Source organism: Trifolium pratense, linkage group LG4 (genome assembly GCF_020283565.1).
Source record: "Trifolium pratense cultivar HEN17-A07 linkage group LG4, ARS_RC_1.1, whole genome shotgun sequence".
Taxonomy (NCBI): domain Eukaryota; kingdom Viridiplantae; phylum Streptophyta; class Magnoliopsida; order Fabales; family Fabaceae; genus Trifolium; species Trifolium pratense.
The window spans coordinates 17,603,335-17,628,986 of record NC_060062.1 but is presented as its reverse complement, the minus strand read 5'-3'; the positions used below and the strand labels follow the sequence as shown (position 1 = coordinate 17,628,986).

General features: G+C 33.6%; 2 protein-coding genes across 3 annotated transcripts; one reads left to right on the top strand and one right to left on the bottom strand.

Annotated features, from left to right (window-relative positions):
* Nucleotides 1-17,186: 17,186 nt before the first annotated feature.
* Nucleotides 17,187-22,842, top strand: LOC123919970 (beta-galactosidase 8-like). 2 transcript variants are annotated; one of them, XM_045972036.1, is made up of 18 exons: nt 17,187-17,631; nt 17,926-18,021; nt 18,398-18,510; nt 18,601-18,760; nt 18,839-18,982; nt 19,118-19,206; nt 19,347-19,452; nt 19,742-19,829; nt 19,981-20,099; nt 20,206-20,364; nt 20,439-20,641; nt 20,734-20,828; nt 20,937-21,046; nt 21,179-21,292; nt 21,441-21,542; nt 21,624-21,835; nt 21,994-22,330; nt 22,561-22,842. In XM_045972036.1, the coding sequence occupies exons 1-18, from the start codon at nt 17,467-17,469 to the stop codon at nt 22,666-22,668; spliced, it is 2,520 nt and encodes an 839-aa protein (XP_045827992.1). In that variant the 5' UTR covers nt 17,187-17,466; the 3' UTR covers nt 22,669-22,842. The 2 variants fall into 2 exon arrangements, with proteins under 2 accessions (XP_045827992.1, XP_045827991.1); XM_045972035.1 differs by having other exon boundaries at nt 17,413-17,631; nt 18,839-19,206.
* A 468-nt stretch (nt 22,843-23,310) lies between these two features.
* LOC123919973 lies at nt 23,311-24,945 on the bottom strand. The gene is made up of 2 exons (XM_045972040.1): nt 24,401-24,945; nt 23,311-24,217 (listed from the first exon to the last, which is right to left on the bottom strand). The coding sequence occupies exons 1-2, from the start codon at nt 24,831-24,833 to the stop codon at nt 23,487-23,489; spliced, it is 1,164 nt and encodes a 387-aa protein (XP_045827996.1). The 5' UTR covers nt 24,834-24,945; the 3' UTR covers nt 23,311-23,486.
* Between the last annotated feature and the right edge of the window lie 707 nt (nt 24,946-25,652).

Here is a 25,652-nt window from a genome sequence, read left to right as displayed (position 1 = left end):
GAAAAAAAGTGATCTATAATATATGCCTATGTATTATGATGCTATTTTTACTCAAAAGTTTGGTTTCTAACTTACAATACAAGAAGTCGTTCTCAATTCTCACAAATCAATGAAATGAACAACTGAGCTTTTTCTTATAAGACAAGTCAGATTAATTTACAAGTAAATTGCTCGTTCATTGTGTTTTGGTTGCTTCAATTCATTTGCCTCACACACTAAAGATAGTTGGTTCTACTATTGATTATTGGTGTGATTTTCGATTCGAATTGACAGCAAAAATCAATCAAAATTTTAACAACACCATGTACGTAACTACTAATTTCTAAAGAAATCTAAAATAATAGTAGATTTTCTAATCTCCAACATATCCACAGTTATATCTTCAATATAACCTATTCACATAGTACATCCTTCGACTTCGAGTAGGATATCCAAGTAGGTTTTAAGTTCCCTTCATGTTTTAGATTTTTATGCTATCCATTCTCTCGTCTCACACTAATGCATTTAATATTTTTTTATTTTTTTTTATTTTTTTGGTTACACATATTTTTTTATTATTACTATCCATCTTAACTAATTAATTGTGAACTAAGACAAGTGGTTAATGAGTTTTCTTCAAGACGAATCGTTTGGAAAACTTGAGTTTGATTCCTCGTGGAAATACTTCTTGACCAAACTTTATTTATTTTACGGCTGAACTTTCTCTGAGTTACAACGTCCTTCTCCTAAGAATTTGATGGTTAAAAGAAAATTAATACTAGTATATTCTCTATTTTCCTTTGTAAAGAAATAATGTGTATCGCGAGACACCACTTAGGAGATTTTTCTCCCACCAAAGAATAAAGGACAGAAGACAAACCTTTTTTGGTTTATAATCCTCTGGTTCCTAGGGGAAAGGGACCCTAGGAGTCCGGAGTTCGGCCGCAAGGTAAGTAAAATCTGATCAAAAAATTGTTCCACCTAAGAATCGAATCCGGGTTGATCACGTTTTCTTGGTAAATTGTTCACCAAATGCGGTATAGCTTGTTTGAATTGCATAATGGAGCAATTAGGAATGGTTTACTACGTACCTACTACCAACCATCATTTTTGGAATGAACGAGTGTCCAATAGCACTATGCATTTACTATATCATTCATTCACTATCACATGTTATTGCTTCCCCACTTTCATTTGTTTGAGATAAGTTGGAGCACATAATTCGCGCATGGTGTGTGTGTCTTAATGTTTGGTACACACGATGGCTCTATTTAGTAAAATTAAGTTATAAGTTAGCTGATAGCTGAAAAGTTATAATATAAGGACATAAAAAAATTGATAAATATAAAAAGACATGCATGTTTAGTGGGTAGTTTTCCTCTTTAGTGGGTAGTTTTTTTTTATTTTATAGAAAATAAGAAAATTAAATTAAAGGTTAGAAATTGAAAAAACCGTAAAAATTATAAGTTATAAGATCAAACGCTACTTGAAATAGCATTTCAAAAAAAACTATAAGCTAATGAGAAAAACTTTTTACAAAACACATTTATTTTTTCCAAACAAGCTTATAAGCTAGTCTAATAAGTTAGGAGCTAGCCTATTGGCCTTACCAAACACCTCGATATCGTTTTTTATAAATTTGAAATTATTGGATCGTAGTTGTGAAGATTAATTTTTTAAGTCGGATAAAATTGAGAGGGCGACAAAATTTTCTATCTAAGAGATTTAACACTATTACATTCTCATGATATTAGATTCCAACATATGATCTTTAGTTAAGCTGAAATTATTCTTTCTTTTTTTAGTGAAAGAGAGCTAACGCCCAAATAAAATTAAAAAAAAAAAAGAATTATAGAGTTATATGAATATTTTTAGGCATGTAAGTCCTAGAAATGTCGTCAAAAAGAAGACTCGAAACCTCATTTGGAGAAGTCTCCATAATATGAATGTTAAAAGAATTCAGAGAAAAACTAAAGTTAGCAAGCCAATCAACACTTATTTCCCTCCGCCAAGTATGATTAAACTGCACCTGCCAGTTCAACTTTAAAAGCTCTTGTATATGACAAGGTAGGCAGATTACCATTGAATTTAACTTTTATCGTGATCATGTGTCAACCAGACTTTTTAAGTCACTTTCCACTTGAAGATGGTGGAAACCTTGTCTCCAAGCAAGTTGCATTTCCCACATTTCAGCGAAGAGAGCATCACAAATTCCTATTTTGCGCGAGTATCCTTTAATCATCTATCATATGATTTTCGAAAGAGTTCACAACAACCGGCTAAAGCCAAAGAATCCTTATAGGCTCTATCACAGTTAAACTTAATCCACTCTTCTCGAGATCTTTTTCAACGTCCAGCTGACCCAACTTACATGATTATCGAGCTGAAATTCTTTTAGATCATTTCATCCAAGTGTTGTTGGATGGTACACATGATATCTATTAATCCATATCTACATCTTAAAAAAAAATGGCCGGAAAATTATTATTAATCACAAGGATATCATTAACTATTATTGTTTTAAATGACATTTGAACATTATTTATTATTGAGTGGACATGTCTTAGACTCTATATCTACAACTATATATAAAGAGAATATCAAATTTTGATGTAAAGTTTTTTTCCTTCTAATTTTACTTTTTATTTTAATTATTTTGCTTACAATTTTATATAACCAGTAGTTTAAAGACCCGTGCGACCCGTGCATTCGTATGGTCATTGACTTTTATTCGATATTTAAGTTTGTCATTATATTATGGTAGAAAATTTATTTAGAATAAAATATTTAATTTTTTTATATAATATTGTTAAAAAATAAGGGCTTAACTATACATTTGGTCCCTTACGTTTATTTTAGGTTTCAATTTGGTCCCTTACGTTTAAAAAGTATCAATTTGGTCCCTTACGTTTATTTTAGGTTTCAAGTTGGTCCTTTCCGTCAATTTTGTCACATGTGGCAGTCAATTTGCATACGTGGACTGACACGTGGCACTTGGACACGCTGACACGTGTACTGTTCAAACGGTGTTAGTGGCAAAACTAACGGAAAGGACTAACTTGAAACATAAAATAAACGTAAGGGACCAAATTGATACTTTTTAAACGTAAGGGACCAAATTGAAACCTAAAATAAACGTAAGGGACCAAATGTGTAGTTAAGCCAAAAATAAGGAAAGTATTGTACTATTTTTTGTACAACTTATTAAATCAATAAATTTGATTATAATTATCAATGATAAAGTATCCAATTTTTATGTATCTGTCACAAATAATAGTCCTGTATCTATTTTTTAAAGTAATTAACTTTATTGTATTATTATTATTATTAATAGTAAACTAGCAGGACACCCGTGCGTCCGCACGGGAGTCGCGACGTTGCCGCTCCTCACTTGGTAAGATGAAAGGATATAATATTTGGTAAAAAAATAGAAAAAGAACAATGGTAAATCGACCGTATTAATTTAGTAATATAAATATAGATAATGTAGAAATTATGAAGAAAAAAAATAGGCTACCTTATTAATATATTAGTAAAAACATAGGTGTTGAAAAATCACAAAAAAAACTTATGTTCGTGTATTAATATATGAGTATAAATATAGTCCCGTAAAAATTATTAAAAAATAGGCAATCATATTAAAATGTTAGTGAAAATATAGGATAGGTCTCGCCATAGTCATCAAAATAATTAGGTCAGCGTATTAAATATGAGTATAACCAGAAAAATTGTAAAAAAAATAGACAACTTAATTTTTATTTTATTTTTGTTTCAAACAACTTAATTAATATATAATTAAAAGTATAAGTCCCGTAGAAACCACACAAACAAAAAAGTTTCCATATTAATATATGAATTTAAATATAGGTTCCGCATATGTTATAAAAGAATGAGCAAACTTATTAATATGAGTAAAACACATAGGTCCCCATGTACCAAAAAAAAACACATAGGTCCCCAGAAATCACACAAAAGATTAGGATCTCGTATTAATATATAATTATAAATATAGGTCTAAAAAAAATAGTAAAAAATTGAAAACTTCACATGATAACATAAAATAGTAATTTATTGGGAAGTAGATTAAAAGATTAAAAAAATAGAAAGATATAATATTTGGTAAAAAAATAGAAAAAGAACAATGGTAAAACTATCACAAAAAAACCTTATGTCTCCGTATTAATATTTGAATATAAATGATAATGTAGAAATTATGGAAAAATAGGTTACCTTATTAATATATTAGTAAAAACACAGGCCTTGTAAAAACCACCAAAAAATTAGGTCTCTGTATTAAATATATGAGTATAAATATATCCTTTTAAAATTATTAAAAATAGGTAACCTTGTTAATATGTTAGTGAAAATATAGGTCTCACAAAAATCATCAAAATAATTAGTTCACCGTATTAAATATGAGTATAACCCGTAAAATTGTAAAACAAAATAGGCAACTTAATTAATATAATAAAAGTATAAGTCCCGTATAAATCACAAAAAAAAAAGTTTCCATATTAATATATGAGTATTTTATAGGTTCCGTATATGTTATAAAAGAACGGACAAACGTATTTGTACCGGGCTATAGACCAAGGTGTGCTTTGTTAAGGCCCAATACGAAAAAGCCCAATGGGAACATCTAAAGGAGAAGCGTGAAAACAACCAAGAAAAACACATGATAAGCATGATCCACCATGACTTGGAGAAGAAGGAAGAGGCTTGGAGAAGAAGGAAGAAGCTTGGAGAAGAAGGAAAATAAACCACCCACTACCCATGAATTCCTCTCCAAGCAAGGCAGTTACTTAAGAAACAAGAGGAGATTTTTTGCCTATAAATAGGGTCTGTTTCAAGAGAAGAGGGGAGAATTATTTTTTCACTGATTCTACAGGGACTCTCTCATTCTGAAAAACCACCATACTTTCATTCTTGTAAAGAGACAACTCTTTAATTCTTGTAAAGTCAATCAATTTTTTCTCTGATCATACTTGTATCAATTATCAATCATCAATAATACAACCCCCTTTGTTTTTTACCAGAACATTTTGGCGCCCACCGTGGGGCTGCGGTAAAAACATTTGATCCCAGCCTACCACATTGAACTAGACAAAAATCAAACATCTCCACAAACACACGGTGATACTACTTTGCCGTCATACCAATTTTTCCATTTGAATTCTGATGATGTCACCGTCGTTGTCAATCAATTTGGGAAGTCATGGTTGATTCACGAAATCCTTGTTCTCATGATACTCTCTGGAAGCCATTATAGAAACAAAGAAAAACACCCACCGCGTGTTTTGTTGCTTCAAATTAAGTTATCATCTGGGAGTGTGTTGTTTTCTCCCCCAGCATAGTATGGTCGCCGCTGGCCAAGCTTCATGTGGCAACAACGAAGCCGCCGCCGCAGTCGGTTGTGGAGAAAATGGCATCGCCGCAGTCAGACTTGTGAAGGAACCGTCGCGTCGCCGTCGGATTTGTGAAGGAATCGCCGTGTCATAGTTTGATTCGTATAGGAAACACCACATCGTCGCCAGGTTTATGAGGAAATCACTCCTGCGAGCACATGGGGTTCTCAACTTAGAAGTCAATTTGAAAGGACCAACAAGCGACATGGAGAATACGAATGAAACGGTTCTGACTTCTCTTTCATGCCTACTTATATGAAATTATGATGCATATTCAGTTTTAAAATACTTAATCGAATTTGGTTTATGAATTAACCTAAGAAAATATTTTATAATGACATGAGGTAATGGCAGTGCCGCAAAGTTTGCCGACTTGTATTGTGCTTTTGCTAACAAAGAAGTATGATTCAGTCTAATAATTATTCAAATCTTAATTAGCATAAGATGTGTTCACATAAATTAGTCATGATACAACACATATGTAAAATGAAGAGAAAAATTATGGCTTACCGCACCGAATGAATCTTAATTATTGCTTTAATGGGCTACTATGAAATATCAATCCTACCAATATAGACTAAGTTAGTTTTTATAATAGAGATACTTGTTATATGTAAGTATTACCCTTTCAAGGGAAATGAAGAAAAAGTTATAATTTGGATAACATAGTCAATTATTATATGTACTTCCCGTGAAACGACTATTAGCTTAGTTACTTTGTCAATTGCAATTCTCACTATCCCCTGCAATTTGAACATGATACTGCTTTCTGATGAGGAAAAGAGAAATGAATGATTTATCTAAACTAGAATTTAAAAGTGTAAATAATAATGATTTATCTAGTTTGGTTCAAACAAAGGTTTGAATTCCAAGTCATATTTCAAATCTGCGGTGCTCTAACTAAGTATGAGGATAGTTTGCTATAATATGTAAATATGTGATCACTATTAGATTATAGAATCTGCATAATACATATATTCCTCTTCTTCCCTCAATTGTGTTATAGGGTTTCGGTCTCTAACTCTCATTATCTTGTCCAACATTATGTTATTCTTTGTTTATTATTGAATGGCTTGATATATTGTCTTTTCATATTGATTTTTTCCAATTGGTGATGCTCATTTTGGACATTATAATTGCTGATTTGGATACAATTTTGAGTCTGCACAATTTGTGGACAAATACTACTTGATAAAGCTTGGAATAAGAAAAGGTCAAATACAACTTAGAAGATCGGATCCGTCACGTTTGAATTGAAATGATGTCGCCATAGTTGTTGTGAATCTAACTCGCCGAACTGTCGCCACCGAATTACCGTCCAACATCATCGCCTCGCCGTCGATCATTTTGTTGCTAGGCACTTCCAACCCAGCAAAAGAGGGAGATTGATACCATCATTCGAGAAGTGCAAGAGAGGCGTCTAAATTTGCAGTTGGGTCACTGGTTGTTGGCATTGACGAAGCAGGCGACCATGGAAAAGAAAACAAGTTCGTTAACTCAAAACACAAGCAGTTGGTCATTGTTGCCACTCGGCGAGATAGAAGCCGCCAACTAATATTTCAGGTTGAAGCATATTCCGCAATGACTACCGCAAAGGAACTCAGTCTCGCCACGCCAAAACATAATTGGTTTTCTTGCTAGGCGAGGAGCGCCGCAACAAACCGCCCATGACGCAATCATGATTAAGTTGCGGGCGCTGAACCATAATGAAGCCAGCCGGCTCTAAGACCAATAAAGGTTAACCGGTGATGGAATAAAGGTCAACCCGATTAAGTTACGGGCTCTGAATAAAAAATAAAAAAAATAAAAAAAAACAGGGTTGAGAGGCTTTGGCGTCACCCGTAGGGGGCGTCAAAAACAGAAAATAAAACAAGGTTGAAAGGCCCTGGCGTTACCTGTAAACCTTACGAGTAGGGGGCGTCAAAAACAGAAAACAAAACAAGGTTGAAAGGCCTTGGCGTCACCCGTAGGGGGCGTCAGAAACAGAAAATAAATCAGGGTTGAGAGGCCTTGGCGTCACCCGTAGGGGGCGTCAGAAACAGAAAATAAATCAGGGTTGAGAGGCATTGGCGTCACCCGTAGGGGGCGTCAGAAACAGAAAATAAACCAAGGTTGAAAGGCCCTGGCGTCACCCGTAGGGGGCGTCAGAAACAGAAAATAAATCAGGGTTGAGAGGCCTTGGCGTCACCCGTAGGGGGCGTCAGAAACAGAAAATAAATCAGGGTTGAGAGGCCTTGGCGTCACCCGTAGGGGGCGTCAGAAACAGAAAATAAACCAAGGTTGAAAGGCCCTGGCGTCACCCGTAGGGGGCGTCAGAAACAGAAAATAAATCAGGGTTGAGAGGCCTTGGCGTCACCCGTAGGGGGCGTCAGAAACAGAAAATAAATCAGGGTTGAGAGGCCTTGGCGTCACCCGTAGGGGGCGTCAGAAACAGAAAATAAACCAGGGTTGAGAGGCCCTGGCGTCACCCGTAGGGGGCGTCAGAAACAGAAAATAAATCAGGGTTAAGAGGCCTTGGCGTCACCCGTAGGGGGCGTCAGAAACAGAAAATAAATCAGGGTTGAGAGGCCTTGGCGTCACCCGTAGGGGGCGTCACCCGTAGGGGGCGTCAGAAACAGAAAATAAATCAGGGTTGAGAGGCCTTGGCGTCACCCGTAGGGGGCGTCAGAAACAAAAAATAAACCAAGGTTGAAAGGCCCTGGCGTCACCCGTAGGGGGCGTCAGAAACAAAAAATAAATCAGGGTTGAGAGGCCTTGGCGTCACCCGTAGGGGGCGTCAGAAACAGAAAATAAATCAGGGTTGAGAGGCCTTGGCGTCACCCGTAGGGGGCGTCAGAAACAGAAAATAAACCAAGGTTGAAAGGCCCTGGCGTTACCTGTAAACCTTACGAGTAGGGTACGTCAAAAACAGAAAATAAACCAAGGTTGAAAGGCCCTGGCGTCACCCGTAGGGGGCGTCAGAAACAGAAAATAAATCAGGGTTGAGAGGCCTTGGCGTCACCCGTAGGGGGCGTCAGAAACAGAAAATAAATCAGGGTTGAGAGGCCTTGGCATCACCCGTAGGGGGCGTCAGAAACAGAAAATAAATCAGGGTTGAGAGGCCTTGGCGTCACCCGTAGGGGGCGTCAGAAACAGAAAATAAACCAAGGTTGAAAGGCCCTGGCGTTACCTGTAAACCTTACGAGTAGGGTACGTCAAAAATAGAAAATAAACCAAGGTTGAAAGGCCCTGGCGTTACCTGTAAACCTTACGAGTAGGGGGCGTCAGAAACAGAAAATAAAACAGGGTTGAGAGGCCTTGGCGTCACCCGTAGGGGGCGTCAGAAACAGAAAATATACAGCGAAGAAAGGCAGGATTATCAACACCACCAACAGAAAAAGCTTACACACAGTCAAAACAAGGCAATTCACCATAACGTCAAGCCATAAGATTCTAAAAGCAAGAAGGACACAACCAAGTCGTTCGTCATACAGCGAAACAAGGCGACATATCGCCATACCAGCTACAACCGCCAAAAGGCAACAGGTATAAAGTTATTCACAAATGATATATAATTATATTTAAAGAGCTAAAGACATTGCAGGTGTAAAGTTAAAAATTTTCAAAGGCGAGATTATTTTCAACACCAGACACAAAGTATAGTGGAAGGGCGAATCCGAGCAGCGCCAATTCTTTCTAAATCGCCAAGAAACAACAGTTACCAAATAAGGCGTGCAAGCCTGACAGTACGAAAATCAACTACAACAAAGAAGCAGAAGTACAAACCAACAAAGTTACTAGCCTCAAAGTTTCAATTTAATTTTAAGAAGACAAGGAGGGACGAATCGCGAAAGATGAAGAGGCGAGATTGGTGACAACGCTAGCTTGAAAATGTAAATACAACGAAAAAAAGAGGAAGGGCGACTTGCCAACTTGCTCAAAGTCGCCAAGAAACAATGACAACAATATTCAAAGCCACAAATGGCGTACATCAAGATATTCAAAAGTCATAGAAGGGCGAACAAATTACCTAAGAAATATCAACAACAAAAAGAAGGACAAGGCGACAAGCAGACAAATAGTATGAGTCAGCAACAAATAGGCGACATAGAACAACATCGAGGCATAATAATTGCCAAGTGATTTTGATCAAAAGCACTTCGCCTTCTTGAAGCCTCGTGCTTGGGGGGCTGTGTACCGGGCTATGGACCAAGGTGTGCTTTGTTAAGGCCCAATACGAAAAAGCCCAATGGGAACATCTAAAGGAGAAGCGTGAAAACAACCAAGAAAAACACATGATAAGCATGATCCACCATGACTTGGAGAAGAAGGAAGAGGCTTGGAGAAGAAGGAAGAAGCTTGGAGAAGAAGGAAAATAAACCACCCACTACACATGAATTCCTCTCCAAGCAAGGCAGTTACTTAAGAAACAAGAGGAGATTTTTTGCCTATAAATAGGGTCTGTTTCAAGAGAAGAGGGGAGAATTATTTTTTCACTGATTCTACAGGGACTCTCTCATTCTGAAAAACCACCATACTTTCATTCTTGTAAAGAGACAACTCTTTAATTCTTGTAAAGTCAATCAATTTTTTCTCTGATCATACTTGTATCAATTATCAATCATCAATAATACAACCCCCTTTGTTTTTTACCAGAACAGTATTAATCATATTAATATGAGTAAAAAACATAGGTCCCGCATAAACCACATAGAAGATCAGGTTATCGTATATTAATATATGAGTATAAATTTAAGTTCACAAAAAATAGTTAAAAACTGTAAATTTTATTAATAAGAGTAAAAACATAGGCCCTGCGTACGTGTATGATATAAACTGTTGTTGTTTTGTTTGGCACACCTTGTGTCAATCAGGACTCATTATTAATAATAAAATTCATTTTAGTTTGTTCAAAAAAAAAAACATAGGCACCGCAGAAATCACACAAAAGATTATATCCTTCTGTTAATGCATGAGTATAAATATATGTCAAGAATGAGCAACCTTATTAATATATTAATAAAAAAAAAATATGGCTCGTAAAAATGAACAAAATAATTAGGTCCTTGTATTAATATTTGATCTAGTATAACCCGTAAAATTATAAAAAAATAAACAACTTTATTAATATATGATTAAAATTATAAGTCTCGTACAAATAAAAAAAAAAGTTATCTTATTAATTGATGAGTATAAATATATATAGTCCTACATAAATTATTAAAGAACATGAAATCTTATTAATAAGAGGAAAAACATATGCCACTTTTTGCTTTTTCATAGCCGCCCCACAACAACAACATAGTAAACCCTACTTTTTGCTTTTTATTCTTGTTCATCTTTCAATGAGGGGTGATTTTGGATCAATTTTGATCTAAAATCACCCCTTTTTGATTGTTTTATATTTTTTTTATTTAAATAAGTGATTTTTCACACATTCTTATGTTTCATTTGAGTTTTCTTTTGTTGTTCGTGTCTGATGTTGCTTTAATCCCGTCTTAGTGCAAAGTTTTTTTGTCTTGAGTTCGCGTCTTGGTACGGTGTCCGGTTTAATTCCGTTGTAGTACAATGTTTGTTTTGTTCAGATTTGCAGATTTGCTCCGATTCAGATTCAGTGCAGATTCACACGTACTCTACTTACTTGAATAAATGAATATTGTTTGTTGTTAGTCTAAAAAAAAAAAGAAAAACATAGGTCCCGTAGAATTCACACGAAAGATTATGTCCCCATATTAATATATGACTATAACTTGTAAAATTATAAAAAAAAAATAAACAACTTTACTAATATATGAGTAAAAATATAAGACCCGTAGATATATCCAAAAAAATTAGGTTCCCGTATTAATTTGAATATAACCCGTAAAATTATTTAAAAAAAAATAGGCAACATAATATTTTAGTCCTTTTTTTCTCCAATAATTTTCTTCCGCATAGAAAAATCTCATAAGAATGAAAGTCATATCTTTCTTATTATATCTTTCTTGTGTGATTTGTTTATGGTTTTGTTTCTCTGACTCTTTGTAAACTTTTGTAGTCTACATCGGTACGTCTTGTGTTGGGGAGGTTTTCTATGTTAATATATCTCATTTTGGTTTGTTAAAAAAAATATTAGTCCTTATATCAAAAACAAAAAATCTTTAAAAAAAAAAACTTCTAAAAAATGTCTTTTATTTTTCAACTATTTTCAACTTTGTATTTAATTTTTACTGTTTTTTTTTAAATTAAATGTATCATTCATGCGCAACTGTAGAGAATAATCCTCTTGAGGTAACTGAGAATTTTTATTATTTTTGTCTCACCATTTTTTTACGGGAGTTTTTCAGTTTTTCTCCCACCATATTCTTGTATTAAATTAATTAAATTTATTGAGTTGAACTACAAATTGAAAATTAACTTAATTAAATATTGGATTTAAGTCCATAAATCAAGTTGAGTGAATCTAAAATAACGAAACATAAACAATAAATGATAAAATTACACTAAAGAAAGGGTTGAACTCAAATAAAATATCATAAATAAATGGAAACAACACCATGTACCTCTATATTGTAAAAAAAAAAACCATACATTTGTTGTCTTATTTGGTATAATGCACTTATGACGTTGAAATAAAGAATTTCATTGAATCTCTCCTTTTATTTGTACATGAATTTTACTCTCTTATTATAAAAAAGAAAAAATAAATAAACACTTCCCCTTTCTTCTTTAAACTTAACTCATGTTGATTATATGTTGATTCCAAAAATATAACAAATTAATTCATATGGCTTAGTGGTAAATCTAATAAGAATTGTAAGTAAAAGGTTAAGAGTTCGATTCCTACTAAGAAATTTTTTAGCATTTTTCTACTAACGTTTTTTAATAAAGACACAAAATAACCCTGAATTGATTATGTGTCAAAAAATGAAAAAGGGGCAAATTAGAAATTTCTTAGGTACTTTCTTTTCTTATATAGCTTGTATTAAATTAATTAAATTTATTGAGTTGAACTACAAATTGAAAATTAACTTAATTAAATATTGGATTTAAGTCCATAAATCAAGTTGAGTGAATCTAAAATAACGAAACATAAACAATAAATGATAAAATTACACTAAAGAAAGGGTTGAAATCAAATAAAATATCATAAATAAATGGAAACAACACCATGTACCTCTATATTGTAAAAAAAAAACCATACATTTGTTGTCTTATTTGGTATAATGCACTTATGACGTTGAAATAAAGAATTTCATTGAATCTCTCCTTTTATTTGTACATGAATTTTACTCTCTTATTATAAAAAAGAAAAAATAAATAAACACTTCCCCTTTCTTCTTTAAACTTAACTCATGTTGATTATATGTTGATTCCAAAAATATAACAAATTAATTCATATGGCTTAGTGGTAAATCTAATAAGAATTGTAAGTAAAAGGTTAAGAGTTCGATTCCTACTAAGAAATTTTTTAGCATTTTTCTACTAACGTTTTTTTAATAAAGACACAAAATAACCCTGAATTGATTATGTGTCAAAAAATGAAAAAGGGGCAAATTAGAAATTTCTTAGGTACTTTCTTTTCTTATATAGTAGATAGTATGTTTTTTTTTTATGAAAAATATTGTTTATGTTTCTATTTCTATATTCCTAATTCTATGTATATTTATCTTATTTTTTCTATAACTTTTTTTATTGCCTATTTATTCTCTTTTTTCTTTTAATATATTATTGAGTTGGTCGTATTAATCTGTTTTGTTGTTATTTTTATGAGTATTGTATAGATTATTCTGTTTTGGCCCAATTTATAATATGTTTTGTTTCTATTTTTAAGCTTTTTTTTTTATTTATCTTATATTCTTTCTATATTTTTTATTTTTGTTTTTTTTAGTAAAATTACAATAAAGAATATAAATTTTGCAACGTGATTAAAAACAATAAGGATAAATTAGTAACTTTGGTGGTAATTAATTTTAATATATTAGTAATAGATATGGACAGTGGCGACTCCAGGAATAATATTAAGCCTAGGCACAATTTTAACCGCAAATGCACGAATGTTTATTGGTTTAAAGTTTTCCGATTGGGATTCAACCGGATCGGACCGTTTTTAACTAATAAAATATATATTATTTATATACTGAAATTATAATAAAAATAATTAATTTTAAGGAATTAATCTAAATATTTGATAGTCATAAACAAATAAAGAAAATAAAAACAAAAAAGAAAAGAAAATAAACGATTCAGGTGGGAGTTGAACACAAATCCCCTATGTGAGAAACAAATCACAATGCCACTGGGCCAGGTTGCACATTTTGTTTAAGATCATGCTTCTTTAATATATATATATAGGCTTTTATTAAAATAACCTTAAAAATTACTGTTCATCATCTTCAACCTCTAAACCAAAATAAAAAAACGATATTTTTCATTCTTGCACTAAACTGGACAAGTAAATATACCATTTTGCTCAGAATTTCATGAGGATTATGAATATGCACTTAAATTTTATTAATTCTTACTCAAACATTCAAATTTTCAGATTAAAATAAGAACCCTAAAAAAAAATTATATAATTGGGAGCCCAGGCACATGCTGGGCATGCCTGGCGGCATAATCGCCCCTGGATATGGATACTATAAAAAATGAAGAAAAAAATAAAAAAAAAATATAGGGACCGTCTGGGAGGTGAGGACTTCGGAGGGCTAAATCCATATTTTAAAAATATATGACATTTTTAATGAAAAAAAAATGAAGAAATAATCAAATAATATTCGTCAAAAAATTTTACATAATGTTTTCTAGATTACAAATTTACAACTATATATAATTTTATAAGGAAAATGAGAAAATCATTTTTTATCTAACCTACCTACCCAACTCCAGTTTAGGATAAGAATTTACTAGTCAAGATATCAAGATATTAAAGTGAAAGAATTGACTCGTTATATTTTGGTAGCTCCACGAACACTAAATTTAGAATTTTAATTTACAAAAATTAAGATGGGAATGGAATATCATAAATAGGGGAGTACTTACTACTTGCTAACTACCCTAACAACATTCATTTATTAAACTCGATAACGAAATTAATAAAAATTCAAGTACAATAGCTACTAAAATGAGACAAAAACAGTGACCGGGTAGGCAAGAATCATAGGAAGAAGACAGCACCAGATCTGAGGAAGACGACGATGACACTGACAATTTTTTTTCATTTTTCTTTCGGTTACATACTTTATAGTATTGTTACCATATATACTATTATTAGACGTGCCGTGCCCTACTATACGGAAAATAAAAACCCCATGTATTAATCACGTTAGCATAACTTAGTTGACATAAATATTGCACATAATATGTACGAGTTTATTTTATATGTAAAGTATTGGACAAAACAATACATGACAAGACAAAGTAATATAGAACAAATGTTTAATGTATTGAACAAATTTTGTGTTGTATAATGTTTGTTGGACACAATGTTATTTTGATATTTTAGACAACTTGTGCAGAAGACACAAAGTTGTCTCGTGGTTCAGTGAGGAACAAAAATTTCAGTTTTTGTACCGTCCCTTGACCTACAGTTTGTCCAATACCAAAAACAGTTTTAAAATCTCAAACAGAGTACTGTTGTAGTTGTACTGTTCAGCCTCTTATTTCTTAGCCGATCAAATGCACTCATAGTGATCAGGGTTTAAATTTTGATATTCTTACTTATTCACTTTAAATGATGAAATTTTAACCATGAGGAGTGCTAGCAACACACTCTTTAACAAACACACTCTAACACATTCTCTTCTATTGGTTAAAATTTATATGGGTCCCATAAAAGTTATATGAGTCCAGATTTTTTTATGAGACCCATGTGAATTTCAACCAATAAAAAAGAGTGTGTTGGAGTGTGTTTGTTAAAGAGTGTGTTGCTAGCATTATTCTTTAACCATTAAACTACTTTAAAAAATACTCCATATGTTAGTGGCGGAACTAGGGGTGGTTGTGGTGGGTCACGACCACCCCAAAAATGGGAAATTAACAAAAAAATATAAAGAGAATTTAATACAAAAAAAATTGGTGTGGACTTTTCATAATACCAACAATACCCTTAACTTTTTTTTAGCAGCAAAAAACTTTTATTAAAAAATTTACCACCTATGAATAAAGAGGATACACAAATTTTTAGTGTGAACTTTTTATAATACCAACAATACCCTTGATTGTTTTTTTAGCAGCAAAAAACTTTTATTAACAAACTCACCATAACATAAAGCATATCTTTTTATTTTTTGAGCAGCAAAAATCTTTTATTAACAAACCCAGCATAACATGAGACATGCATTTCTTTTTTGACATAAATTTACATAATAGACACAGAGAGTCTGACCACTAGTTTTTATAAAGTTACAAGTAAAAAAATTAAGTTTGTTGTTTTAACAAACTCATGATTTTTTTTGTAAAAAAAAAAAAAACAAACTCATGATTTTGTTATGGTATACCTGTAATATATACCTTTAATTTGTTATCAATTGTTAAAATTATTCACTTTACACTTTAAAGTGAATTTCGCACTTTAAATGAGTCGGATTTTCAATTAGTAAACACCACTTAAAATTTACATACACAATTGTAGAAGATTTCGAGTTCACATTCGAACAAAAATATTCAGTTTAATAATATAGACTTTCTTAATTGGGTTGGATTTATATAGACCATAACTTTACTGCTCAACCTAAAAATCTATTACTTAAATATAAAAGGAATATTTTGTCCGGTGTAGCAGTGTTTTTTATTATACTACTCATTTAAACTATTACATTTAAAATTGTATCTTTTTTATAATATTATTTAAATTTTGATTAAACAATTAAGTTTCTTTTTTTTTTACTTAAAAAAATTAAGTTAAAATTCGTTACAATTATGCGATAATACCTTAGTGAAATGAAAATAAATGGAAAAACTTATGTATTTAATTAGCTTTCTCTTCTCTCATTTGGTATGATTCTGTTCCCACTCTCCAAGTTTTATATGAATTTGAAGCTACAATCACTTTTAATTCCATAGTTATCTTTTTCACAAAGCGGTTAAGCAACAACCTCTTACACTTACACGCATGTGATGATAAAAAAGACACCACAAACTGATCAATAAATCCAACTTGCGAGGCATTCTCGTGCAAGATTTTATTTTTGTACCAAGAAAGCAACATTTTTTTGTCATTTTTATTTTATTTTTGTATTAAGAAAGCAACCTCATTTTTTTTTGACAATAACAAAATGATATTCATTCATTCAAATTGATAGATTACATCAAATACAACCACATAATCAACATCGCTAAAAACGTAAAGGATGAATCTGCGAACAAAACTCACAACATCCGAGTTAATAGCATACAACGGCAAAATGCCTACGACAAATAATATGATAAAGTTAAAGTCACCGAAGTATCCATGCCTCCGGATCTGCAGCGTTGAAGCCCAAATCATTGGTTGAATCTGTAATTGACTGAAGTCGATCTTTTCAATAGAAATCAAATGAACACCGCGCAATACGAGATAACAAAAACGTCGCACAAGACGACGAACAACACAACGCCGCACTCAGACGGCGAAATCACAGAAAAGAAAACACAAAAGAAAAACTTGATCAACGTGAAGATCACTTATTTAAATAAAGAAGAAAAAGAAAAACAATTATGAGGGGTGATTTTGAGTCAAAAATTGACCCTAAAACCACCCCTCCTTGATAGATCAAGAAGAAAAAAACTAGGTTAAGGTGGGGGCGACGGCTATAGAAAGCAACCTCATTTAATATTTATTTTTGTTGTTTTCTCCTCAAGTGTGTCTCAAACCCAATCTCTATCAAAATCATTATAAACTCACGCACATAAATGGAAGAGCTGGAGTTCGAACCCCCAATCATGACTTTCGATCTAACAATTTCGACATTTATTATCAGTTGAGATATGAGTTGTGGATATTTTTATTGCATTTACTTAAAGATAAATGTGTCTTAAAAACACAACTTTAGGCCTTTAAATACAAGAAGCAAGAACAAAGGTGGAATCATTCTTTCATTTACTTGTGTTTGTTTTTGTTTCTAAACTTCAAAAAATAGTAATTATGAGAGTGACACAAATTGTGTTGGGTTTGGTTTGGTTTCTTGGTGTTTATGTACTTGCTTCTTTTTGTTCCAATGTTACCTATGATCATAGAGCATTGGTCATTGATGGCAAACGCAGGGTCTTAATCTCTGGTTCTATTCATTATCCTCGTAGCACTCCACAGGTTTCTTTCTCTTTCATTTTTTTTCCTGTATATACACATGTTTAACAAATACACTTCAAATTGAAGACGTGTCTAATGTCAGGAGTCATGTTTAGTGTCGTGTCCGAATATGTGTCTGTGTCAGATACCAACAAGACACGACACAAATGGTTACATTTAATCACTTTGATTTTTCAAACTATTATCTGTAGTGTCAGGAGTTTGTGTCTGTGCTTCGTAAATATACACTCCTCAATGGATTTGTCTTTGATGTTTGAACTTAATTATCAACAATGGTAGTATTTGTTATTGTAGATGTGGCCAGACCTTATTCAGAAATCCAAAGATGGAGGAATTGATGTGATTGAGACTTATGTTTTTTGGAACTTACATGAATCGGTTCGAGGCCAGGTTCTAATCTTTTCCATTTTCATATTGTTCTTCTGTCTTCCCTTTTTTTGTCTCTTACATTGCATTATGTGAGTTTTGCAAACTTCAAAAGCATAAAAGATAGTTCTTTTAAGAATGAGATGTTTATTGGATACTCTCTCTAGTCTCATATATAAAAGATTTTGTTTTCAGGTATATTGAATAACTGATGTATCTGATTCATATTATGGACCAGATACATCAATTATTGAATGAACCTGAAAAAAGAATCTTTGTTTATATATGAGAACGGAGGGAGTAGTTTCTTAGAACTTAAAAGCATGAATTTGTGAAGACTAGTTCTCAATTATTCAAAAGGCATCAAATTAATGATGGAATATATATTTTGCATTGGCAGTATAATTTTGAAGGAAGGGGGGATTTGGTTGGATTTGTGAAAGCAGTAGCAGCAGCAGGTCTATATGTTCATCTCCGGATCGGTCCATACGCGTGTGCTGAATGGAATTACGGGTAAAATTGGATCTTTAAAATATATATTAAGGAAAGTTTCATAATCATATCTAATCCTTGACTTTAATTTATTTTTTCCTTCTTAAACAGTGGTTTCCCTCTTTGGTTGCATTTTATTCCTGGAATTAAGTTCAGAACTGATAATGAACCATTCAAGGCAGAAATGAAGCGATTTACCGCGAAGATTGTGGATTTAATGAAGCAAGAGAATCTCTATGCATCACAAGGTGGACCAATTATTTTATCTCAGGTTAGTACATGGCAATTCTGGTGTGGATTCTTAATTTGGTAGATTCTTAATTTGAAAATTTATACTTTTTTATTTCAGATTGAAAACGAGTATGGAGACGTCGATTCACACTATGGTCCTGCGGCTAAGCCCTACATCAATTGGGCAGCATCAATGGCTACATCTCTTGATACAGGTGTTCCTTGGGTTATGTGCCAGCAGGCAAATGCACCTGATCCAATTGTATGTTTTATCCTTTTAGTTATCTGCGCCGTTTTATGCAGTTTATGTTTTACTCGATTATCTTATTTCTTTTTAGTAAAACGCGAAAGAATAGTTTGCTATGTGATTATCACTCGGTTTTCTCTATGCTCACAGATAAACACATGCAATGATTTTTACTGCGATCAATTCACGCCAAACTCTGACAAGAAACCAAAAATGTGGACCGAGAATTGGAGTGGATGGTTAGTATAGTGTCCTTTTTCTATTTAAATCATTTAGTTATTTGAATTGCTTACTCAAAATATGATATGATCGATTATCTATCCCCTTTTTCCATTCAAATTTTACCGTCTTGTAACCTTTTGAATTCTTTGAACAACAGGTTTCTTGCATTTGGAGGTGCTGTACCTTATAGACCTGTGGAAGATCTTGCATTTGCTGTTGCACGTTTTTTTCAACGGGGTGGAACTTTTCAAAATTACTACATGGTAATATAACCTCCCATATAGTCAGTATTGTCAAATAACAGCTATAGCGGTACTATAGGATAGCGAAATTTGAACCAATTGTTATTGTTCCGTGATATTCTATTTAGTACAAAATGCTGTCAAATAACGGCTGCTGCAGCGCTATAGCATTGCAGCATAGAAAAATTTGAACAAGCTGCTGTTTTCTATGATTTTGACAATATTGCATGTAATTTAAGCTCAAAGTTACTAAGCAATATAGTAAACCAACTGATACCACACCATTTTTTCGTTTCTTGCTCCGAAATAGTACCATGGAGGGACTAACTTTGGTCGAACAACCGGTGGACCTTTTATTTCTACGAGTTATGATTATGATGCACCCATCGATGAGTATGGTATGCAATCTTTCAACTCTCATATTTATTTTGTTGGTATAGAAATGTAGAAAATAGTTAACCTTGCTTCCATATAAAAAGGATTGCAACTCGACATTATACGATTATTTTATATATAGAAGAATATAAAATGCGTCATTGCTTGATGCAGGAATTATTAGACAGCCCAAATGGGGCCATCTTAAAGATTTGCATAAGGCCATAAAGCTTTGTGAAGAAGCACTGGTAGCTACTGATCCAACAATTTCATCTCCTGGTCCAAATCTAGAGGTAGAAAGAGACCCTTTTAAGTTTTGAATTTGTGGTTTAACTTTTAAGCTACTCAGTGACATGAATTGTTTTTCTATATTTCTTAACATATACTATTCAATCTCAGACTGCAGTTTACAAGACAGGATCTGTATGTGCTTCCTTCCTTGCCAACACCGGCACGTCTGATGCAACGGTTACCTTTACTGGAAATTCATATCACTTGCCTGGATGGTCTGTGAGCATCTTACCGGACTGCAAGAATGTTGTACTCAATACTGCAAAGGTCTGTCGTTATCTTTTCTTCTATTTTCTTGGTCAAGAAGTAGCATAAACTTAAGCTGTTTTATTGTACGACAGATTAATTCTGCATCTATGATTTCGAGTTTCGCAACTGAATCCTCCAAAGAAGAGGTTGATTCTTTGGACGGTTCAAGTTCAGGATGGAGTTGGATTAGTGAACCGGTTGGTATTTCAAAGGCTGATGCATTCGCAAAACCTGGACTACTCGAGCAAATAAATACGACGGCTGATAGAAGTGACTACTTGTGGTACTCATTAAGGTATATGAGTTTCCATAATCGAGAACTGAGATTGCTTTATTTTGACGAGTATATCTCCGGCCAATGTTAACCTTTTTCAATTTGTTTCGAAGCCTTGTTGCTGAAGAAGATGCCGGTGAACAACCTGTACTTCACATTGAATCCCTTGGTCATGCCCTTCATGCTTTTATAAATGGGAAACTTGCAGGTAAGAATTTTTTTTTAAAAGATGATATATCTTTATTTACTTCAAATGAAATATTTTATGAATTATGTAATGAAATTTCGATATGTTATAACCGAGAACTTTTTTCAGGGAGTAAAGCAGGCAACAGCGGAAACGCTAAGGTTAATGTGGACATCCCTATTACAGTTGTAGTTGGAAAGAACACGATCGATCTCCTGAGTTTAACAGTGGGATTACAGGTTCATATATTTTTTGATTATAAAATACATAACTAAGCATCTACTACAACAACAATGTCTTGGTTTTATTATGCATCATCTTGTCATTTCTCATTACTATATATCAGCTAATGTGAATTGTATGCACCGCAGAACTATGGAGCTTTTTATGACACAGTAGGTGCGGGGATCACTGGTCCGGTAATATTGAAATTTTCGAAAAATGGCAGTACCGCTGATCTCTCGTCACTGCCGTGGACATATCAGGTTAGTCTCAGTGGAACTTAAGGCCTGTTTTTGTTCCTCCTTTTGAGTTTTGGTGAATTAACTAACTGAAGAGATACAAATGAAATGAATTCAATTTTTCAATTTTATTGAAGTCGTAGATTACATCGCTGTATTTGTGTGAATGCAGGTTGGCCTTCAAGGTGAAGATTTAGGTCTGTCTAGTGGAAGTGTTGGACAGTGGAATTCACAATCCACCTTACCTACAAATCAACCTTTGACTTGGTACAAGGTAATCTTATTATGAATAGAGCATTTATTAAAATACTCGACTTTTTCTACAGTTATCTAATGTTGATACTTGCTGTTTCAGACGAATTTTGTTGCTCCCTCCGGCAGTAACCCGGTTGCAATTGACTTCACGGGGATGGGAAAAGGCGAAGCTTGGGTGAACGGACAGAGCATCGGGAGATATTGGCCAACATATGTCGCACCAAATTCTGGTTGTACCGACTCATGCAATTATAGAGGAGCCTATTCTGCAAACAAATGTCTCAAGAACTGTGGAAAACCATCACAGACATTGTAAGTGTTTGATATTCTATTCTACATGAAAGAACTTGAAAAGAAATTAATTAATGCTGGTATGATCGCACCTGAAAACTAATGTGCTTTGATTGATATATGTAATTGTTTGAATAAAGCAAACCTTTTAGATACTCATTGAGTCACTGATCTTGCAGATATCATGTACCGCGGTCATGGTTGAAACCAGACAGCAACACTCTTGTATTGTTTGAGGAAAGCGGAGGCGACCCTACAAAAATATCTTTCGCTACAAAACAAATAGAAAGTGTTTGTTCACATGTATCCGAATCTCACCCTCCACCTGTAGACACGTGGAATTCGGATACAGATTCAGTAAGAAAGGTAGGTCCTGTACTGTCACTCGAATGCCCTTATCCTAATCAGGTGATCTCTTCCATTAAATTTGCAAGCTTTGGAACTCCCCTTGGAACTTGCGGAAACTTCAACCATGGACACTGCAATAGCAATAGGGCTTTATCCATTGTGCAGAAGGTATTATTATATGAGTTTAGTTTCTATATACAATCCGTGCAAAAAAATTTACACTGTCAACAAATCATAAGTTTGACTTTAGAAGTAATTAGTTACTATTAAAGTCAAAACGTTTTTAGTGATCTGATGGTTATGATTGATTGACAATATAAAACAATCTTAACACCGACGGTGTATATGATGATTATATTGCGTTTTGGGCTAAACTGAATGTGGTGAACATTTAACAGGCCTGCATTGGATCAAGCAGTTGTAGTATTGGAGTATCAATCAATACATTTGGAAATCCATGTAGAGGAGTAACAAAGAGTTTAGCTGTTGAAGCTGCTTGTACATAGACATGTTGCTTCTCTAGCCTTCCTAGTATTTAGCTAGGACTCATCTAAAAGATCAAGATGATTCTTAATTAGCACCAGTAAAATGGTATTATAGTTGTAAACTAGAGGGGAATGTAAATGCAAAACAATGCATTGTTGATTGCAATAAAAGAAGATTTAAAAAGAAGAAGAAAAGTGATCTATAATATATGCCTATGTATTATGATGCTATTTTTACTCAAAAGTTTGGTTTCTAACTTACAATACAAGAAGTCGTTCTCAATTCTCACAAATCAATGAAATGAACAACTGAGCTTTTTCTTATAAGACAAGTCAGATTAATTTACAAGTAATTGCAACTTTTCTTAAAAAAAAAGTTCCTCGCGGATTTGGATCCTCTGCAATGGTTGTACCGTGCAACATGCTATCAGGTTAGCACTTAGTATTACACTTACATATATGTCTTATCAAAGTGTGAGAGCTTGGATGGCCGTGGTGAGGGTTTGCACGCTACATATGTGTAAGGACTAAAAACATATTTAAGCATTAACTTTTTTCATTAAGAAATAAGTACCTCTTTGAACAAATTGAACCTCCATTCTTGTTGGACAAGAGTGGGTCAGTCACGGAACGAAACATCAAAATAAATTATTCTTCATGATACAAAACAAAGAAGACATTAACATTAATTAACAACAAATATCGACGAAAATAACAATCATGGGCAACATTTTAGGCCCTTATTTATCCAGAAACAATACAATACAATGAAACCAAAATAAAACATGTAACAAATTCTACCACAAAGAATCTCTTATTTTTCATGATTAATAATATTATCAGTATTGAGCAATTAGTCCTTGGCTAGTTGAAGGCCTTTGGAATCTGCAAAGTTTGCAGGATGTTGAAAAGAGAGATGGAGTTTGGTACTTGTCTTCTCCTCCCATCATTGGCATAGCAACACCTCTTTTCACAGGACTAACATAACTTGGCCTATAAGTTTGACCTAAAACTCCTTCAATAAAATCTGTAGGTTTCTTAAACTTGAACTGTGTCTCCAAATGAGCAAAAGCATCATCTGATGGTAATTGGTAATTGTGAGCTTTGTTTTCTTTTTCTCCAATAGGTCTTACCCTAATGTCCATTTCAAGTAAACCAGAAACTGTGACTCTAACACTGTTTGTATCATCTGTTCTCTCCACAACCACTTCTCTTTCATCGGTTGTAATCTTCCATTCAGCGTCACCGTCGGTAGGAATGGTTACTGATTCACCGTCCCATTTTACTGTAAGAGAGTCAACATTGTCATTCCATTGAGTTACTCTATTGGCTGCAATAACAAGAGTGTGTGTATCGAACATGACAGAAAGTGCTTGCACCCATGTGTAGTCGCGAGTCCTTCCCTGTGGTCGAGTACCGATGAAGTGTGCGTTGATTTGGAATTCGTCATCTGAAACTATGGCAAAGTTTCTTCCCTTGGCTCCGTGGAAATAGAACATCACACCGTCTCCACCAACAAATCGAGGATCATAGCACAATGAACCATAGCCGTCACAGTTTGCTCTTCTAACTGCAAAAGAAACAATAACGTCGTCATGATTCATGTATACAAGTCAAGTCCAAAATATAAAGTTAGAGCACGAATCGTCCAATCTTAATCTAACAATTCAGAAGGGTAGCTGCGTTATTGCTTGAATGCAGAGAATCCAAATCGTATATTATACTATAAAGACGAATATAAATGTAAACTTACACTTGCAAGTGGCTTCACATTTGCTGCTGCAATCAATGAAACAACCTTTCGCCTTCTTGTTCTTCTTTGGCTTCCTAGTTTGGCACTCGGCTGGACACACAAGAGTCGCGAAATGACAAGTAGTGTTTGCTTTGCAAAACGCTCGCTCCTGTCCTGATGGCAGATTCGGCAACTGTTGATAATTTGACGATTCCTCTTTTGGACTCTTCTTCTTTTTCGGTTCTTTCTCCTTTTTCTCCTTCTTCTCCTTCTCCTTCTTCCCTTCTTCCTTATCATCTCCCTTACCATTACCATTGTTACCGTTATTATTACCATTACCATTACCATTGTTTCCGTTACCGTTACCATTTCCTTGGCCTTGAGCAATGGCAGCATCCATAGAGATAAGTATGATAACTAAGGCCACCAAGATGCTCCATTTTCTTCCAGCCATCTTGGTGAACTTTCTAATGATATATCTTTTGTTACTTTTTTAGTGATTTTCAATTGCTTCAATGATGATGATATATAGATTGATGGAAAGGTGCATGAATTGAAGAAAATATATATAGGGAATTTGGTATATGCATGTTGAAGGACTTGAATTTAGGCTTAAGATTTGGTTGTATCCTTTTTCTATATGTACGTTTGTGGTTGCTTGGTTTAGTGATATGAAGGCTATTCAAAGCTTAATATTTTAAATGCCAACTTGATATTGACCAAATTAATTAACACACTAACTTGATGTTTAAAGAAGTTCTTCCTTAATCATAGCCTATATATGTTAAGTAGCCTAACGCTAAAAATTCTACCTTTGAATAAGCGGAGTGTTCGGAGTTCGAACCCCAACTCCTACATATATATAATGCGATGTTCCTACCAACTGAATTAAGTTCATGGGGACCATAAGCTCATATGTTACTCGCACATTAAGTGTGATGATGAGAGGTATTTTCCATATTCAAATTTATGTACAACATATTAAATGTATTTCAACGTTTTATCATCTAAAAGAGTGTCCATAATCGAACTCTCCATTTAAAAGTCTAACCATCTAAGTGAACCGCACAAGAAACGTTACTTGTTTTGTAATTTTTTAATGTCACTTAATAGACACCAAATTCCTCTAACTCAACACCTAATAAAAATTTACTAGATGAGTCTCACTAATAACTTTAGGGTAAAATATGTTTTTAATCCTTCTAGATATATCAACTTTCATTTTTTTTAGCCCTCTAAAACAACATTTCAAATTTTAGTCCCTTTAAATTTT

What these genes read in the sequence shown, in the direction of transcription:
- LOC123919970 (XM_045972035.1), top strand. Translation starts at nt 17,467, where the DNA reads ATGAGAGTGACACAAATTGTGTTGGGTTTGGTTTGGTTTCTTGGTGTT. An exon ending in CTCCTGGTCCAAATCTAGAG is followed by an intron (nt 20,100 to 20,205) that starts GTAGAAAGAGAC and finishes ATTCAATCTCAG; the next exon opens with ACTGCAGTTTACAAGACAGG. An exon ending in AACCTTTGACTTGGTACAAG is followed by an intron (nt 21,543 to 21,623) that starts GTAATCTTATTA and finishes TTGCTGTTTCAG; the next exon opens with ACGAATTTTGTTGCTCCCTC.
- LOC123919973 (XM_045972040.1), bottom strand. Translation starts at nt 24,833, where the DNA reads ATGGCTGGAAGAAAATGGAGCATCTTGGTGGCCTTAGTTATCATACTT. An exon ending in ATGTGAAGCCACTTGCAAGT is followed by an intron (nt 24,218 to 24,400) that starts GTAAGTTTACAT and finishes TTTCTTTTGCAG; the next exon opens with TTAGAAGAGCAAACTGTGAC.